The 19,949-nt window shown below is 39.3% G+C and overlaps 1 protein-coding gene across 1 annotated transcript in view; it reads right to left on the bottom strand.

Moving 5' to 3' along the window:
• WDR36 (WD repeat domain 36) overlaps positions 1–3,685 on the bottom strand; it is a 37,462-nt gene extending 33,777 nt beyond the window's left edge. Inside the window, exons 1-3 of the mRNA XM_059916874.1 lie at positions 3,434–3,685; positions 2,139–2,166; positions 405–505 (exon numbers count right to left, since the gene is read on the bottom strand). Coding sequence (XP_059772857.1) covers positions 405–505; positions 2,139–2,166; positions 3,434–3,595 — 291 coding nt within the window. The 5' untranslated portion in view covers positions 3,596–3,685. The remainder of the gene's footprint in view (positions 1–404; positions 506–2,138; positions 2,167–3,433) is intronic.
• Positions 3,686–19,949: the final 16,264 nt, after the last annotated feature.

The following is a 19,949-nucleotide window of genomic DNA, read 5'->3' as shown; positions in this document are numbered from 1 at the left end:
AATGAAAAAGTCAATCCACATAAAGCAGTAGTGCAAATACGAATCTCTTAGGAAAACACTTTCAAAATACTCTTAACTAAATCCTACCCCAACCAAATAAGCAAAGTAGAAAACTACAGAGACGGGACCTGGGTGGACACAGAAATGTTGTACGAGCTGCCCAAATAATTCTAACATTGATCCTTGGCAAAGAAAACTGAACTAAAGCACCAGTTTTAACTAATTTTGAGAATTTGATGAAATCAACTTTCTCTTCCTCCAGAAAAGTGAATATACATTAAAAAAAAAAAAACGTCCAGAGTGTCCCAGATGAAGAAAACAACATTAAAGTTCCCTCCACTACCATGACAATCAACTACTGACTGCAAAAGACAAACAAATTAAAATAGTTCAGTGATACAAACCTCTTTATTACGGGCAAATGCAGAGAAAACATTCCCATAAGCAGCAAAGACTAGCCTCCCATCAGCTGCCATACAGCAGATATCCTGTGGAAGGGAGTTACCTAGGAAAAATGAAATATAAGAAGAAAGGATTTTTAAGATCTTGGAACAACTAGAAACCTCAAGTATATGTATAACATTTTTCCTGACTATAATTTAAAAATATGTATGTATAAGAATCAGAGTATAAAATTTAGACTTCAGTGTTATTTTAGACATCTAATAATAACTATCACACTAAAAATATGACATCACCTTGACCTTCCCTAAGAGAATTAGTGTCTGGTATTTGCAGACATAAAAACATAATCCTAAAGAAATGAGAAGAAGCTTTCGAGGTTATTTGGGGAAAAAAAAATCCTCACTAAATACACAACACTCTGGCATATGGTCATCTAGCCTTCATGTGAATGCCTTCAGGAACATCAAGTTCCTAATAACTGCAGGAAAATTTTAAAAGTAAATCAAAACCTAGAACTCTAACTCTACCCTTTAGAGTAACCTAATAAAAACTCCATATGATATTCTACATGCTGACCTTTCAAGTGAGTATGGTTTCCATTCAGTCTTCTCCAAGGTAAATATGCCTATCACCTCTAGCTATTTCTTATGATAGGACTTCTTGATTCCTCTCTCACTACCATGGTCACACTGGCCTTTTCTTTTTATTTCCTATTTTGGGGGCAGGAGGGTTAAAATATAGAGAATTTTTTTAAGTATCTTTCATGCTGATATTCTGCTTTGGGATTTCATTTCCAAAATACTATTTTTATTGGTTTACCATTTGCTTTAGTATGACTTAGCTTTTATGCCCTTCTACTGCCTTCTATAATTTTAAAAATATAAGTTTATCAGACATGTACACTGGATTCCTTATAGCTCTGTTTCTCTTACAAAGATCATATTTGATGGTGAAACTAGAATCTCTCAGCCCTGACAAGCTCTTTATTCTATTAAAGAGTTTACAAAAAAAAAAAAAAATTCCTTCCATTGGAAAAAAATATCAAAATGCGGAAAAAGGGAAAACTCTTTCTTACAATAGAATGATAGAATCAGAAAATCACTCTGATAATCATCCTACTAATAACTGATCCAGGCAAGAATCATCACTAAATGATAAAACTAGCAGTAGTTGAAACTTTGGAGAGTAAAAGGATACTTACGTGGTCTCAATGTATCTTACCACTTATTTCATTTATTAGTTACAAAGGGTAAAACTTTAAAATGGAGCTGCCTGATAAATGTCACCTTAACCAAATGATCAAAGTATTCACTGCCAGGAGTAAGACTAACCAATAGCATGTGCCTCCTGATATGGTTCATTGAGAATTCAGCATCATTTCTGTTATTCTTGCCATACTGCATAACCTGAATCTAATCATAAGGAAGCATCAGAAAAACTCAAATTGAAGAATATTCTAAAAAAGAACTAGCCTATACTCTTCGAAAAATCAATGTTGTAAAACACAAAGAAAGTCTGATGAATTAGCCTAGATTAAATAAGACCAAAGGGACATGACAACTGAAGGCAACCCACAATCCTGTCCTGGACTTTTTGTTGTTGTTGTTGTTATGTAAGTTTACTATAAATACATGCTGGAGTCCTTGTTCTGCAAGTCTTAAATTATGTCAAAATTATAAAAAATTTTAAAAGATATTAAACATGCACAAATTCAGGATAAAGTCTATACTTACTTACTGCAACCAGACTAAGTTTCTGAACCTGTCTTAAAAAAAAAAAAAAGAAATGATTAAATTTTTACTAACAAAAACAACTATAATAATCTAACACTTGAAGATTAAGATCTAACCTCATACATAAATTTGCTATTCTGTCCTTCCTTAAAAAGACACTTACGGACCCTAATTTTCATTATTAGCTTATATTTTCTACTATTTCATCAGTGATGGAAGGGTAGGTGTCACATATAGTTTTCTATATGGGTCATGTAGTAAATATTTTAACGCTTTGCATGCTATGTGGTCTTTGTTGCAATTACTCAACTGATAATGTACCATGAAAGCAGCCATATACGACACAAAAACAAATGTGCATGCCTGTATTCCAATAAATTTGACTTATGGATATAGACTACAATTTTCAAAATTTTCATATGCCATGAAATATTATTCTTCTTTGGATTATTTACCAATCATTTAAAAACATCAAAACCATTCATCTCAGAAGCACAGAGCTCAGAGGGGTATAAGGAGAAATTCAAACCCTAGAGATGTGTAAGACTGAAAGAGCCCTTGAAGATGAATTAAATAATCTGTTTCTTAATCAAGAGTAGATGGATGTCTCCATCCCACGTCAAAATATGATTATACTACATCCTACCACTATGCAAATTTTACTTGGAGATTATGCTATATTAGAATAAACACAAACATACACAGAAAAATAAATAAATAAAAACGTCATGGGTCATACAAAAATAAACTGTTGGCAGAACTGGCTTGCAGGCTGCAGTTTGTGGACCCCAATTTATGGTTACTGATCCAGCTATGTAACTTTGAGAAAGCTACTCAGGGGAAGTTTAGGAAAACTAGCTTGCTATCAAATGTGGACTGTCACCTACATCATAATTAATCTCACCCCCTCCAGTTATCCCAATGTTTTTCAGCCTGCATTTCTAACCTAGCTCTTGTCATGAATTACACAATAAAATAGTTTGCAAGTCTTTCTAATTAAGAAGGTGGGGACGCCCAGGACTTTTCTTAATCACATTTACATCTTCAAGAGAACTTCAACAAATATTTACTGAGCAAATACATTGCTATTGAACTGAAATGTTCTCTAATACCTCCCCCTAGACAGACTGCCTCCGAAACTCTTCCCAAGCAGACTTCAAGGGCTAAATCAACACATGGATGTAATGCGGTGGCGAAAGCCCTTGGTAGGTGAGGGAGGAGAGCGGGATTGCCACAGACAGAGTTGGGGGCCGGGGAGGGTGATTCCCGGGAAGCGGGAGAAAGAAGTCACTCACGTCATAGGTGTGGAAGCTTTTCCCCACGCACGTCGTCACATAGAATCGGCGCTTCAGCGCACTGAACCGCACCACGTGTGGAATGTCGTTGCTGAAAAGCCCCAAAGCCCGGAACCCAGCGAAAAGGGCGCTGGCAGTGCGCTCTCCTGCGCCCCGCTCCATTGCTGCCGCGGTACGGTTTCCTCTGGGCTCTAGTCCCGGTGGAAACCGCGCACCCAGGCCCGTCTGCGGGTCTCGTGGCACAATCCTTTGCCGGGTTCCCAAGCGCTTCCGGTCCCCGGTGCCAATCGCGTGAGCGGAGACAGTGCTCAGTGCATTTGAAAAAGAGCTCCCTCCGGAGCTCGAAGGGGAGGCGCGACTTCAGTTCCGCCGTCCACAGTCTTCAGCAGTTTAACGGTGCTCCCAGCTCTCCTGGGCCTGGAAGACAATCGAGTCACTTTTCAGCGGGACCTTAGGGGAGGGGAAAGACTGGGGAAGTAAGCACGAGGGCCAGGAGGGTGAAGGGGAAACCGAAGTCTTAACTCAGATGGAGTCAGGTTAAACGTGTGATTTTGAAAGCGTGTGAAACGATGAGACTGTCAAGAAAATTTGAACACTGAGTGGATATTTGATTATATTAAGACATTATTGTTGTTTAAATATGTGGTAGTAGTATTGTGATTATGTTTTTAAATGTCCTTATCTTTTGGAGATATGTATTTATGGATGAAATTATGTATCTGGGGATTTGTTTTCAAAATAATTGGGAATGAGGTGCATGGTTTAGATGACATAAGATTGGTAATTATTTAATCTGGGGAATGAGTACGTGAGAGTTCATAATACTGTCCTTATGCTTCCCTTTAAAATCAAAATTTCCCATAATAAAAATATTTTTGTTTGCTTTTTTACTGAGTTTGTTTAAAGTAAAATATAAATTGGAATATTAATGGATTATTAATTTTTACCTGTGAGTCATGGAAATATGTACAAATGGTTTTAATTACTAGATAAACATTAAGAGTTTTCTAAATTTTGTATAATGCACATATTATTTTTATAATCACAAAGACTTTTGTCTATATTGGCAGTTTGGGGAGAAAATTGAAAAAGTTTCCTGTTCAGGACTTTACAGTTCACAAAGCCTTTGATAACACCCATTATCTTAATATAATCCTCAATTTAAGACTGTGAGGTGTTTAGGGCAAAAATTATATTGTTTTACAAATGAGGAAATTGGTTCATTGGGATTAAATGATTTGTCCAGTTCCAAGATTATTTAGTGCCAAAATCCAGACTAGCACAAGGTTTAGAAAAGAATAAGGAGAGATCACTGAGGGGCAGCTGGAGGGTGGGAGAAATCATTCAGCAATCTGATTTTCAGGATCACATGATGGGCCACATGATGGGTGTGTGTTCGCATTAGATAAGAAACCTGAGGTTCCCAGAGATTACCTAACTTGTCCAGGGTCACTTAATTAATGGTAGTGTAGCAATTTGAATGTAGGCCTATCTGACAAGTAGATTTATGTTCTTTGACCTACATCTGGACAATGAGACAAAAGTTTAAAAATTAGAACTGTCATGGAAGATCTAGTCATATGGTAGCAGTAGACATGCATGTTAGCTGTTTTGCTGTGATCTTTTAAAGGGCCATGTTATGGGCTGATTGTGAGTTTTCCAGTTTTAGCAGTTGGTCAGAGTACATTTCTCCCCATCAGTTGCCTCCCTGAGTTTCTTGCTATTCAGCTGCCAGCAAAGTGTTTGAATGTGTGGTGGGAGAGAAGGACCTAGCTATTGCTCTTTTTACTTAGAGATGCCCCTAAGGATGGTAGTCCCAAGTTAGAATAAAAGAAAAGGTAGGGAATTCCCTGGCGGTCCAGTGGTTAGGATTCCAGGCTTCCACTGCAGGGGGCCCGAGTTCAATCCCTGGTAGGGGAACTAAGATCCTGCAAGCCATGTGATGGATGTAGTCGATCATTGGCAAATGATCATTTTCAATTTGATTCAATGCATTGGGACTTCAGAATATTCAGGTAAATTAAAAGTATAGCTATGTCATGTTGTCATATCTAACTTTTAAAAAAGGGTTAAATGTGACTTTTTCTGATTAGTTTATATAATAAAGACCATTTCTTTTTTGTTACTGGTATTGTGATTACCAGCCTCCAAGATGCCCTCAATGACTCTTACCTCCTGGTATTCACGCCCTTGTGTAGTCCCGTCTCACACTGAATAGGGTTGACCTGTAACAGGGCTAGGTCATAAAAAACATTGAAGCTTTTGACTTGCTCCTTCTTGGGTCATTTGCTCTGTAGAAACTCAACAGCCATATTGGGAAGATACTCAAGCAGTCCTATGGAGTGTTTCACATGACGAGGAACTGAGGGCCTCCTGCCAGCCACCAGCACTACCTTGCTAGACATGTGAGTAAAGCATCTTGAAAGCATATTCTCCAGCCCCAGTAAAGCCTTCAGATGACTGCAGCCATGCAGACATCTTTTTTTTTAATTAATTAATTAAATTTATTTATTTATTTATTTTTGGCTGTGTTGGGTCTTCGTTTCTGTGCGAGGACTTTCTCTAGTTGCGGCAAGTGGGGGCCACTCTTCATGGCGGTGCGCGGGCCTCTCACTATCGCGGCCTCTGTTGTTGCAGAGCACAGGCTCCAGACGCGCAGGCTCAGTAGTTGTGGCTCACGGGCCTAGTTGCTCCGCAGCATGTGGGATCTTCCTAGACCAGGGCTCAAACCCGTGTCCCCTGCATTGGCAGGCAGGTTCTCAACCACTGCGCCACCAGGGAAGCCCCATGCAGACATCTTGACTACAACTTCATGAAAGACTCTAAGCCAGAATCACTCTCTTAAGCCACTCCTGAATTCCTGAGTCTTAACTGTTTAACATAATAAATGTTAATTGCTGTTTTAGGACACTAAATTTGGGGGTGATTTGTTACACATTAATATATAACCAGTATATTTATACTTACCTTGCTTATCAAATTTAGAAATGCGTATAGTTCATTTCATTGTATTGGCAGAAGCATGTCAGAAACCCAAAGAGGTTTCAAGATATTGCTTGTCCGCCCCCTTATTTCACAGATGAGTGAACTACTAAGGACTACAACTGTGAAATTAGGTGATAAAAGAGCAGGCACCATATATCAGTACTCCTTATTCTCAATCTAAGACTTTCTACCTTGGGGAGTTGTTCATTCTGTCTGCCCCAATTTTTCCTCTGCTGGTGGAAAATGTACACAAACATGTCTGTTGCTGGTTGAGCAGAACCACTAAAATACACGTTGCTCTGAGATATTGTTAACCAGGGTAGAAATAAGACATTTGCTGAATATGTCAGATCTATTTGTTCTACAGGTAAGCATGTACATTTCACTAAAATCTTGTAATGGCAGTTCTGATCTAGAGTTTGGAGACTATAGGAAATGTTTGTTTTAGTCAGCTTCCTTGAGAAATGTCACTTACATGTGGCAGCATAGAGAAACCTCTTTAGCAACAAACTGTTTCTTTTCAACTCTTTTCATGTAAATCCTTTTTTTTTTTTAATGTATCAAATACTACTCTCTGCTTTCAAGGTAATACAGAATTTAAGTTAATCTGTGTCACAGTTTTGCCTGTGGCCAGATCTGGATTGGCTGCTCCTCTAATCATCTTCTATAATAATGCTGCACTAGCCACAGAGCCAGTCCTGAGAATTATTAATGTTGCTGCTTTTATGAAAGCGTAACATGGAAATGGATGTTGGATCCCTTTCCCAAAACTTAGAACAAGATTTTACCTGATTAAGCAACAGCAAATGAATCAGTTCTTTGATAGTGCCTATGGTAGCACTTAGCCTGAAAGAAGAGTCAATTCTCTGGAAAGAGTATGCTTAGGATTTGCCATCAGTATAAGCATCCACATAACATTATCCTCTTCCATAGTCAGGCTGGAGCAGTTCTCTTTATTTTAAATATCCTTTTACTTCTTTTTTCAGTCATAGTGGGAACTCAAAGCTGAAGTTCTCCATAGCCATGAGCTAGGGTAACAGGACACATGGGCTATCAGCATCAGATGACAATATTGTAGAAATAGCCTTCAATGTTCTGCTGTTCTCTTGAGGACTTTTCTGACCCAAGTGCCAGAAATCCAGGCCCCAGAATGATTTGTAAAATGTTACCTTCCCAAACAACATTGCCTTTCATGTAACAGCTTTTCCTAAATATTCCATGAAGTCTTTTCCCTGAATAGAATATCTGGTATGAGACTAGACCCATGTAGGCCCACTGACAGTGAGGTCACTGTCTTTCTTTTATCCTCATTTTAAAAAATATCCTATGCTACACTGATAGTAATAGAGACTTTTCTTCTCCATTCATTATCAGACCTTCCTGACACTAAGGGACTAAGAGAACTGAAAAAAAAAAAAAAAAAGAACAGAAAAGGAAAGAACAAATGGAAGAAATTAACCAGCAGTTACCATAGAGGTTCTTAACTTGCAATGGATCTTCATAATATAATTATCTAGAGGGCAGTGTGAGCATGGTTTGTTGTCAGTATGATTTGAGCAGATTTTAGGTACATAATAAACACAAAATGAGGATATTATGACTAGAGGTGTCCACCGACCTGGAGAATTGGTAAGAAGAACTGTGAGTGCATAGTTCCCCATGCTTATCTTATTGGTACAGAATTAGCATCCACTGGTGCAAAAATGGTCTCCCCAGAAGCAATACCCTGCCAATCAAAGACCTCTCCAAAACTAGAAATTTGAAAGGGCTAATGGATTCTTGTGGTTCTCTTTCTTTTTTTTTTTTTTTTAAAGATCAAATTTATAGAGAGAATGTTTTGCTTATCTCTTTTAAATTTTATTTATTTATTTTATTTATGGCTGTGTTGGGTCTTCGTTTCTGTGCGAGGGCTTTCTCCAGTTGTGGCAAGTGGGGGCCACTCTTCATCGCAGTGCGCAGGCCTCTCACCATCGCGGCCCCTCTTGTTGCGGAGCAGAGGCTCCAGACGCGCAGGCTCAGTAATTGTGGCTCACGGGCCCAGCTGCTCCGTGGCATGTGGGACCTTCCCAGACCAGGGCTCGAACCCGTGTCCCCCGCATTGGCAGGCGGATTCTTAACCACTGCGCCACCAGGGAAGCCCAGTGGTTCTCTTTCTTAACCTTTTTAAATTTATCCTGCTATAGATCTCAAAAGGCCATATAAAACTATATTCATGGGTCAGTTTAGAATTCTAAATAACTGAATACATGGCTGAATGTCTGCCTAAATTATTGTCGCTGGTGGTGGTCAGTATGTGAAAGAATCACTGAGGCCCTACCACCCAGTGTTCAGATTCAGAAGGAGACGTGTGGACTACAGGAACCTGCATTTAGCAAGCTTCCCAAGTGATTCTGACACCAGCAGTCCACAAGCCACTTTGAAACCTATTGGCCATTGAGGAAATGGCTGGTGAGAAAACCCTGAGAAAACAGTGATGCTGTTGGATACTGGCAATGCATGAGACCATGGAATGTGTGCTTCCAGTACTTGTTATCGAGGCTTCAAACTCTCTGGCACCAGTTGAGAAAGGGCTTTGCTGAAATTACATGGTCTTGCATGATGGAAAACCTCAGTCACATATGGTCCTGAAACTCATTATATTCACCCTGAATTCTTCAAGGAAGTTCCAGGGAGAGGAATAACTGAATCTCATTTAAGAATTATTTGCAGCCCTTTAAGAATAATGAGACTATTATTCTACTCTTCTAGAGACTAAAGTTTATTTTCTAGAGAAGTGAACCCTAAGTAATCCAGATCTGGACAGCAGGCACAGAAGGACGTTGCAGCTGAGACTGGCAGATGAAGTGAACATCACACACTGGCCACTGGGTCTCCCAATTTCTTCCACACCATGCTCCCAGAAAGCCAACCTTCAGGCCTGTATACACCTAGAAGATTGCAGGAAAACTCAGGGAAACTGAACAGTTCCAAAGAAAAGACCTACAGATGCTTCCATTTGGTGATCTCATGCTGAAAATGCCTGTCACCTAAATAACCTACATTTTATTCAGGAAGTATTTATACAACATCTAATGAATGCCAGGCACTTCTAGATGCTTCTGATATCACCATAATCGAATCAGATATACAAGACTTATTTCAGACATACACATAATCAAAACATATAAAAAATTGTCCTCATGAAGTTTGTCTTCTATGAAAGAGAGATAGACAATAAAAAAGAAGTAAATAATAACTTTGAAGGATGTTGATAAGTGTTCTGGGGGGAAAAAAGCATAGAGAGGGATAGATAGTGTCAGAGTTACAATTTTAAAGGCTTTGCCAGGTAAATTCTCATAGAAAAGGTAATCTTTGAACAATATATTGGATAAAATATATTTTTTGTATCCTACATACATTATGAGTATGTAGGATACAAAAAATATATTCTAAATATTGACAATATTATTTAATACTTACATAACATATGTATTTTCAAATAATGTTAATAAAACAAATGTCCGTGTAATCACCGTTCACATAAAGTAATTAAACATTGATAGTAACTTAGAAGTTTCCCAAGTAACTTTCCAACATTACATACCCAATTCTCCCTAATCATAAATAATCGTTACTAATTTTGTGATAATCATTCTTTTGCTTTTTAATTTATTCATATACCATAATTTATTTAATCAGGTCTTATTGTACAACATTTAGCTATTTCTGATTTTTTACTTTTACAAATTGGATCCCTGGATTGTAATTCTGGTTAAGCTACTGTTTCTCTGGGTAACTATTACTTTCTAATTTTCCTGTGAATCAGATGCTTGCCTGCCACACATCAAGAAATTAGCAAAAAAGCAATAAATGAACAAATGTATGAGTGTGTGAATGAGTAAATAAATGAGTAAAACAGGTTACATTCTCAAATATGTCACACGGTGTCTAGTCCTTAAGAAACAAAGCAAAACAAGAGAGGACAGCTCTATTGCAAAAAGCTTGGATGGAGAGGCTAAGGTAAAAAATCAGAATACTATAGGAGAGGTTATCTTTTAACATAAAGCTTTTATCAAAATATTTCAAAAATAAGAAATTGACTTTCCTAAGAAAACGCTTGTTTTGCCCCTACCCATCCTCCTTCATTCCCCTCATACCCTTTATTTCTGTATTGGTTGGAAATGTTCAGGTTGGATGCACAACAAAACAAGCAAACTGGAAAACAAAATGATCTGCCTAGTCTATGGGAGGAAAAAAGAATGGGAGCAATATGGGATTGCATATAGAACTAAAGGAAAAGTTAGAGAATGGTGCTTCAAAAAGGACAGCAGCCAGACCAGTTCCTATTTTTTATTTTTAAATTGTTCTTTCTTTATTTATTTTTGCTATCCTTGGCCCTGCCATCTTGAGTCTACTCCTTTGGGATCAGGGAAGGAAAAGGATGTGAAGAAAACATCCTATTTAGATGGTACTCTTGGTAGTACTTTCTTGACTGTCAAATGTCCTCTGTCTCATGCAGCTTGACCAACTCTTGATCCCTTTCAAGAGCCCAGTAATTACAGGCTATTCCGACTAATCTCCCTCCCTCAGATTTCTCCCAATGAGAGGTAGGCATTATTTTCTATGCACTCTGCTTTATCTGCAAAGATACATAAGAGGATCTTCCAAGAACTGTCTTATATTTCATTTAGGTGGGCATGGAGTTGAGTCTACAAGATTATGCAATTCAGCAAACTTGGAGTAAGTCGTCAATTTAACATGCTTGTACATACCCCTAGTCTCTATAATTGGTTTGTTTTGTTTTGTTTTTGGAGCCACATACTTAACTTGAGAATTGGAAGTGTTGGGAAACTCACTTCCCTCCTTCTTGGTGAGATTGGTGAGAAAACCATAGCTCTCTCTACATCTACAGATTCTCTTCAAAGAACCCTCTAATTACTATCTAGCTTTCTCTTACTTTGGCTGTGATCCAGTTATAGTCACTAGATCAGGCTGGCAATATCTTAAGCAAGTCCTCAATGAATGTCTTGCAAGTTTTCTTTAGAGGGTTCATAGGCAGAGGAGAGTTATTTATCATTTATTGTTCTCAGCTTTGAGACTTTAGAAAAAGTTTCACCCTGTAGTAGATCATTTCCAAAAATGATCACGACATTATTGCTCATCCCACATGTCTGTAATACGGTGTGATCTTGACATTACTACCATAGAGTCTTGAGATCTCTATCTTCTCCTCTTGAACCTGGGTGGATCTTTGACTGCTTCAAACAATGAAGTATAGTAAGCATGCTACTATGTGACTCTCAAGACTAGATCATATGGGATTGACATATATACACTAATATGTATAAAATAGATAACTAATAAGAACCTGCTGTATAAAAAATTAAATAAAATTCAAATCAAAATAAATAAATAAATATTACAACAACAAAAAAAGACTAGATCATAAAAATCCCTGGCATTGCCACCTTGCTGTCTGGGAATGCTCACTCTTGGAGTCAGCCTCCATTCAGAGAAAAAGCCCAAAATAGTTCATGCGGAGAAACCACATGGAGAGGCCATGTGCAGTATTCAGCCTGTCACCCAGCTGTGGTCTCAGCTGACAGCCAGCATGAACCATCAGGCATGAGAGTATGGGCTAGAATATTTCAACTCATAGCTGTCGAGTCACTCCCAGATTTCAGTTCTCTCAACTGACACTCCATCCCAGCTGTGCCCTTTCTGAATTCTAGACCCAGAGAATCCATAGCACAATACAATGTTTATTTTAGGTCACTAAGTTTTGAGTGGCTTATTTTACAGCAATAATAACTTGAACACATTAAATACCTTGTTATTATAGTTATGTGATTACTTAAGCTCTTTTCGCTGCATAGTGTCCTCAAAGCTCCCCTCTGGATAGCAAACATTCTCCCTTTTATTACTGGCCCAGTTCAAGTTCTGCCTCCTCTGCAAACCCTTCTCTGACTTTTTCAGTCCATAAGGAGCTCTCTTTTCTCTGAATTCCTGAGTATCACTTCACTTAGTGCTTGTTTTCTGTGGCAGACACATACTTGTTTTCATTCTTAATTAACAGAATCCCTACTATGTTCACATAGCAGAGGGCCTCATGGTTCAGTAAGGGTTAATCCCTTCCCCTGAGTAGGTGAATATTAATTAGTCTAATATAATTATGGTAATTAATAATTTTCTCACCAGAGATTAGTTTAAGCAAAGGCTTGAGACCTAATTCTGGCCAATTAGATTTTAAGGGAAGTCTTTTGGGAGGGTTTGGGAAAAGGTCTGTCTGTTTAAACAAAAAGGTGGGGGGGGCTTCCCTGGTGGCGCAGTGGTTGAGAACCTGCCTGCCAATGCAGGGGATGCGGGTTCGAGCCCTGGTCTGGGAGGATCCCACATGCCACGGAGCAACTAGGCCCATGAGCCACAGCTACTGAGCCTGCGTGTCTGGAGCCTGTGCTCCGCAACAAGAGAGGCCATGATAGTGAGAGGCCCACGCACTGCGATGAAGAGTGGCCCCCACTCGCCGCAACTAGAGAAAGCCCTCGCACAGAAATGAAGACCCAACACAGCCAAGAATGAATAAATAAATAAATAATAATTTAAAAAAAAAAAAAAAAGGTGGGGGGACATAATTGAAAACGGCTTTCTTCTGCTTAAAGTTATTGCATCTGCATATAAAACCTAAAAATTCTGCAATCACCTTACAACCATGGGGAGAAAATCCTGAGGAAAAGGCAACATGATGAGAAAACAGAGCAGAAAGACAAAAAGAATCTGAGTCTTTGATGATATATTTGAACTACTAAGTTACCAAACCCTGAAACCGTCTTTTCTCTCATATTATTATATGACATAGTACATTTTTCTCATTATTTAAGCCAGCTGAATGGAGGTTCTTTATTATACACAGAGATGGATTCTGTTTTCTGCTGAAAGTTCTAGAGTACTCAATTAAATGTGGCTTAAACAATAAAGCTATTTATTACCTCATGTTTCAAGGAATTTAGAGGTAGTATGGTTCCAGAGTTGGTTCACTAACTCAACAATATCGTCACAGACCAAGATACTTTCCAACTTTATACTTTGCCATTGTCACTAAGTCAGTGATAATCTTCCCTTCATGGTTACAAGGTGGATGTAGTCATTGTAAGCACAATATGCAGAAACAAAATATCCAGTCAAGAAGAATAAGGCAGAGACCTTCAAAATAGCAGAGGAGTAAGACGTGGAGATCACCTTCCTCCCCACAAATACATCAAAAATACATCTACATGTGGAACAACTCCTACAGAACGCCCACTGAATGCTGGCAGAAGATCTCAGACTTCCCAAAAGACAAGAAACTCCCCACGTACCTGGGTCGGGCAAAAGGAAAAAGAAAAAACGGAGACAAAAGAATAGGGACTGGACCTGCACCAGTGGGAGGGAGCTGTGAAGAAGGAAAGGTTTCCACACACTAGGAAGACCCTTCGCGGGTGGAGACGGGGGTGGGGGGGTGAGGGGGTGGGGGGGAGGAAGCTTCGGAGCCACGGAAGAGAGTGCAGCAACAGGGGTGCAGAGGGCAAAGCGGAGAGGTTCCCGCACAGAAAATCAGTGCCGACCAGCACTCACCAGCCTGAGAGGCTTGTCTGCTCACCTGCCAGGACGGGTGGGGGCTGGGAGCTGAGGCTCGGGCTTCGGAGGTCAGATCCCAGGGAGAGGACTGGGGTTGGCTGCGTGAACACAGCCTGAAGGGGGCTAGTGCGCCACGGCTAGCCGGGAGGGAGTCCGGGAAAAAGTCTGGACCTGCCTAAGAGGCAAGAAACCATTGTTTTGGGGTGTGCGAGGAAAGGAGATTCAGAGCACCACCTAAACGAGCTCCAGAGGTGGGTGTGAGCCACGGCTATCAGCACAGACACCAGAGACAGGCATGAAACGCAAAGGCTGCTGCTGCAGCCATCAGGAATCCTGTGTGCAAGCACAGGTCACTATCCACACCTCCCCTCCTGGGAGCCTGTGCAGCCTGCCACTGCCAGGGTCCCGTGATCCAGAGACAACTTCCCCAGGAGAACACCAGGCACACCTCAGGCTGTTGCAACGTTATGCTGGCCTCTGCCACTGCAGGCTCACCCCGCATTCCATACTCCTCCCTCTCCCCCCCACCCCAGCCTGAGTGAGCCAGAGCCTCCTAATCAGCCACTGCTTTAACCCCCTCCTGTCTGGGCGAAGAACAGACGCCAGAGGGCGACCTACATGCAGAAGCAGGGCCAAATCCAAAGCTGAACCCCAAGAGCTGTGCGAACAAAGAAGAGAAAGGGAAATCTCTCCGTGCAGCCTCAGGAGCAGTGGATTAAATCTCCACAATCAACTTCAGGTACCCTGCATCTGTGGAATACCTGAATAGACAGTGAATCATCCCAAAATTGAGGTGGTGGACTTTGGGAGCAGCTGTAGACTTGGGGTTTGCTTTCTGCTCCTGATTGGTTTCTGGTTTTATGTTCATCTTAGTTTAGTATTTAGAGCTTATTATCATTGGTAGATTTCTTTTTGATTTGGTTGCTCTCTTCCTTTTTTTAAAAAAAAAATATATATTTTTTCCTTCCTTTTTCTCTTTTTGTGAGTGTGTATGTGTATGCTTCTTTGTGTGATTTTGTCTATATAGGTTTGCTTTTACCATTTGTCCTAGGGTTCTCTCTGTCCATTTTTTTGTTCTTTTTTTTAGTATAGTTTTTAGCACTTGTTATCATTGGTGGATTTGTTTAATGGTTTGATTGCCCTCTTCTTTCTTTTTTTTTTATTACATTTTTATTTCTTTATTAGTTTTTAATTTTAATAATATTTTTTTATTTTAAAATAACTTCATTTTATATTATTTTCTTTCTTTCTTTTTTTTCTCCCTTTTCTTCTGAGCCATGTGGCTGACAGGGTCTTGGTGCTCTGGCCGGGTGTCAGTCCTGAGCCTCTGAGGTGGGAGAGCCAAGCTTAGGACATTGGACCACCAGAGACCTCCTGGCCCCACATAATATCAACTGGCAAGAGCTCTCCCAGAGATCTACATCTCAACGCTGAGATGCAGCTCCATTCAATGACCAGCAAGCTCCAGTGCTTGACACCCCATGCCAAACAACTAGCAAGACAGGAATACAACCCAACCCATTAGCAGAGAGGCTGCCTAAAATCATAAAAAGTGCACAGACTCCCCAAAACACACCACCAGACAAAGTCCTACCTACCAGAAAGACAACATCCAGCCTCATCCACCAGAACACAGGCACCAGAACACAGGCACCAGTCCCCCCCACCAAGAAGCCTACACAACCCACTTAACCAACGTTATCCACTGGGGGCAGACACCAAAAACAACGGGAACTACGAACCTGCAGCCTGCGAAAAGGAGACCCCAAACACAGTAAGTTAAGCAGAATGAGAAGACAGAGAAATACACAGCAGATGAAGGAGCAAGGTAAAAACCCACCAGACCAAACATATGAAGAGGAAATAGGCAGTCTAACTGAAAAAGAATTCAGAGTAATGATAGTAAAGATGATCCAACATCTTGGAAATAGAATAGAGAAAATACAAGAAACGTTTAACAAGGACCTAGAAGAACTAAAGAGCAAACAAACAATGATGAACGACACAATAAATGAAACTAAAAATTCTCTAGAAGGAATCAATAGCAGAATAACTGAGGCAGAAGAACGGGTAAGTGACCTGGAAGATAAAATAGTGGAAATAACTACCGCAGAGCAGAATAAAGAAAAAAGAATGAAAAGAATTGAGGACAGTCTCAGAGACCTCTGGGACAACATTAATTGCACCAACATTCGAATTATAGGGGTCCCAGAAGAAGAAGAGAAAAAGAAAGGGACTGAGAAAATATTTGAAGAGATTATAGTTGAAAACTTCCCTAATATGGGAAAGGAAATAGTCAATCAAGTCCAGGACGTGCAGAGAGTCCCATACACAATAAATCCAAGGAGAAACACGCCAAGACACATATTAATCAAAGTATCAAAAATTAAATACAAGGAAAAGATATTAAAAACAACAAGGGAAAAGCAACAAATAACATAGAAGGGAATCCCCATAAGGTTAACAGCTGATCTTTCAGCAGAAACTCTGCAAGCCAGAAGGGAGCAGCAGGACATATTCAAAGTGAGGAAAGGCAAAAACCTACAACCAAGATTACTCTACCCAGCAAGGATCTCATTCAGATTCGACAGAGAAATTAAAACCTTTACAGACAAGCAAAATCTAAGAGAAATCAGCACCACCAAACCAGCTTTACAACAAATGCTAAAGGAACTTCTCTAGGCAGGAAACACAAAAGAAGGAAAAGACCTACAATAACAAACCCAAAACAATTAAGAAAATCGTAATAGGAACATACATATCGATAATTAACTGAAATGTGAATGGATTAAATGCTCCAACCAAAAGACATAGACTGGCTGAATGGATACAAAAACAAGACCCGTATATATGCCACCTACAAGAGACCCACTTCAGACCTAGGACACATACAGACTGAAAGTGAGGGGATAGAAAAAGATATTCCATGCAAATGGAAATCAAAAGAAAGCTGGAGTAGCAATTTTCATATCAGACAAAATAGACTTTAAAACAAAGACTATTACAAGAGACAAAGAAGGACACTACATAACGATCAAGGGATCAATCCAAGAAGAAGATATAACAATTGTAAATATTTATGCAGCCAACATAGGAGCACCTCAATACGTAAAGCAAATGCTAACAGCCATAAAAGGGGAAATCGACAGTAACACAATAATAGTAGGGGACTTTAACACTCCACTTTCACCTATGGACAGATCATCCAAAATGAAAATAAATAAGGAAACACAAGCTTTAAATGACACATTAAACAAGATAGACTTAATTGATATTTATAGGACATTCCATCCAAAAACAACAGAATACACTTTCTTCTCAAGTGCTCATGGAACATTATCCAGGATAGATTATATCTTGGGCCACAAATCAAGGCTTGGTAAATTTAAGAAAATTCAAATCATATCAAATATCTTTTTGGTTGACAACACTATGAGACTAGATATCAATTACAGGAAAAAAATCTGTAAAAAATACAAACACATGGAGGCTAAACAATATGCTACTAAATAACCAAGAGATCACTGAAGAAATCGAAGAGGAAATCAAAAAATACCTAGAAACAAATGACAATGAAAACACGATGGCCCAAAACCTATGGGATGAAGCAAAAGCAGTTCTAAGAGGGAAGTTTCTAGCAATACAATCCTACCTCCAGAAACAAGAAACATCTCAAGTAAACAACCTAACCTTACACCTAAAGCAATTAGAGAAAGAAGAACAACAACAAAAAAAAAACCCCAAAGTTAGCAGAAGGAAGGAAATCATAAAGATCAGAAATAAATGAAAAAGTGTGGTGGCACCCAAGCTGTAAGCTTATTCAGCTTTCTGCTTTCCGGAGAACTGCTTGTCTCTTTCTTGGTATGCACTCCTGACGCTGCGGTATTGAGCGTAAAAAAGGAAAATGGCTTGCGGCCAGTTTCGTTCCAGGTGCCTGCTCTGGATCTAAGAGCCCCTGGTTGTTCCCCAGAAGAAGGACGTGCTGCCCTGAGGAGGAAGTCTGTATCTCCAAAGAATGGCCCATAAGGCATGCTGACGCATAGATAGTGGCGCATAGATAGTGGCGCATAGATAGTGGCGCATAGATAGTGGCAACAGAATTATGTGGAAATACAAGGTTTACTGATTTATTGTCTAATATTCGTTCCGTACTAAACCTATATATACATTCATGCTCTTTGAATAAACTTGCCTTGCAACCATCAGTTGTCTTGGCCCTTCTGACCCCATACTGGTGCTTTTCAGTTCCTTACCCCTCACCGCCAGGAACTTCTAGCTTTCTGCAGCCGGTCTGCGGCAAAAAAGAAATGAAGGAAATGATAGCAAAGATCAATAAAACTAAAAGATGGTTCTTTGAGAAGATAAACAAAATTGATAAACCATTAGCCAGACTCATCAAGAAAAAAAGGGAGAAGACTCAAATCAATAGAATTAGATATGAAAAAGGAGAGGTAACAGCTGACACTGCAGAAATACAAAGGATCATGAGAGATTACTACAAGCAACTCTATGCCAATAAAATGGACAACCTGGAAGAAATGGACAATTTCTTAGAAAAGCCCAACCTTCCAAGACTGAACCAGGAAGAAACATAAAATATAAACAGACCAATCACAAGCACTGAAATTGAAACTGTGATTAAAAATCTTCCAACAAACAAAAGCCCAGGACCAGATGGCTTCACAGGCAAATTCTATCAAACATTTAGGGAAGAGCTAACACCTATCCTTCTCAAACTCTTCCAAAATATAGCAGAGGGAGGAACACTCCCAAACTCATTCTACGAGGCCACCATCACCCTGATACCAAAACCAGATAAAGATACCACAAAAAAAGAAAACTACAGGCCTATATCACTGATGAACATAGATGCAAAAATCCTCAACAAAATACTAGCAAACAGAATCCAACAGCACATTAAACGGATCATACATCATGAACAAGTGGGGTTTATCCCAGGAATGCAAGGATTCTTCAGTATATGCAAATCAATCAATGTGATACAGCATATTAACAAATTGAAGGATAAAAACCATATGATCATCCCAATAGATGCAGAAAAAGCTTTTGACAGAATTCAAAACCCATTTATGATAAAAACCCTCCAGAAAGTAGGCATATAGGGAACTTACCTCAACATAATAAAGGCCATATATGACAAACCCACAGCCAAAATCGTCCTCAATGGTGAAAAACAAACCATTTCCACTAAGATCAGGAACAAGACAAGGTGGCCCACTCTCACCACTATTATTCAACATAGTTTTGGAAGTTTTAGCCACAGCAATCAGAGAAGAATAAGAAATAAAAGGAATCCAAATTGGAAAAGAAGTAAAACTGTCATTGTTTGCAGATGACGTGATACTATACATAGAGAATCCTAAAGATGCTACCAGAAAACTACTAGAGCTAATCAATGAATTTGGTAAAGTAGCAGTATACAAAATTAATGCACAGAAATCTCTCACATTCTGATACACTAATGATGAAAAATCTGAAAGAGAAATTAAGGAAACACTCCCATTTAACATTGCAAGAAATAGAATATTATACCTAGGAATAAACCTACCTATGGAGACAAAAGTCCTGTATACAGAAAACTATAGGACACTGATGAAAGAAATTAAAGATGATACAGATGGAGAGATATACCATGTTCTTGGATTGGAAGGATCAACATTGTGAAAATGACTCTACTACCCAAAGCAATCTACAGATTCAGTGCAATCCCTATCAAACTACCAATGGCATTTTTCACAGAACTAGAACAAAAAATTGCACAATTTGTATGGAAACACAAAAGACTCCGAATAGCCAAAGCAATCTTGAGAAAGAAAAACGGAGCTGGGGGAATCACACTCCCTGACTTCAGACTATACTACAAAGCTACAGTAACGAAGACAGTACGGTACTGGCACAAAAACAGATATATAGATCA

The sequence above is a fragment of the Balaenoptera ricei genome, chromosome 3 (assembly GCF_028023285.1).
Source record: "Balaenoptera ricei isolate mBalRic1 chromosome 3, mBalRic1.hap2, whole genome shotgun sequence".
Classification (NCBI taxonomy): Eukaryota; Metazoa; Chordata; class Mammalia; order Artiodactyla; family Balaenopteridae; genus Balaenoptera; species Balaenoptera ricei.
This window is presented reverse-complemented; position numbering and strand designations above follow the sequence as displayed.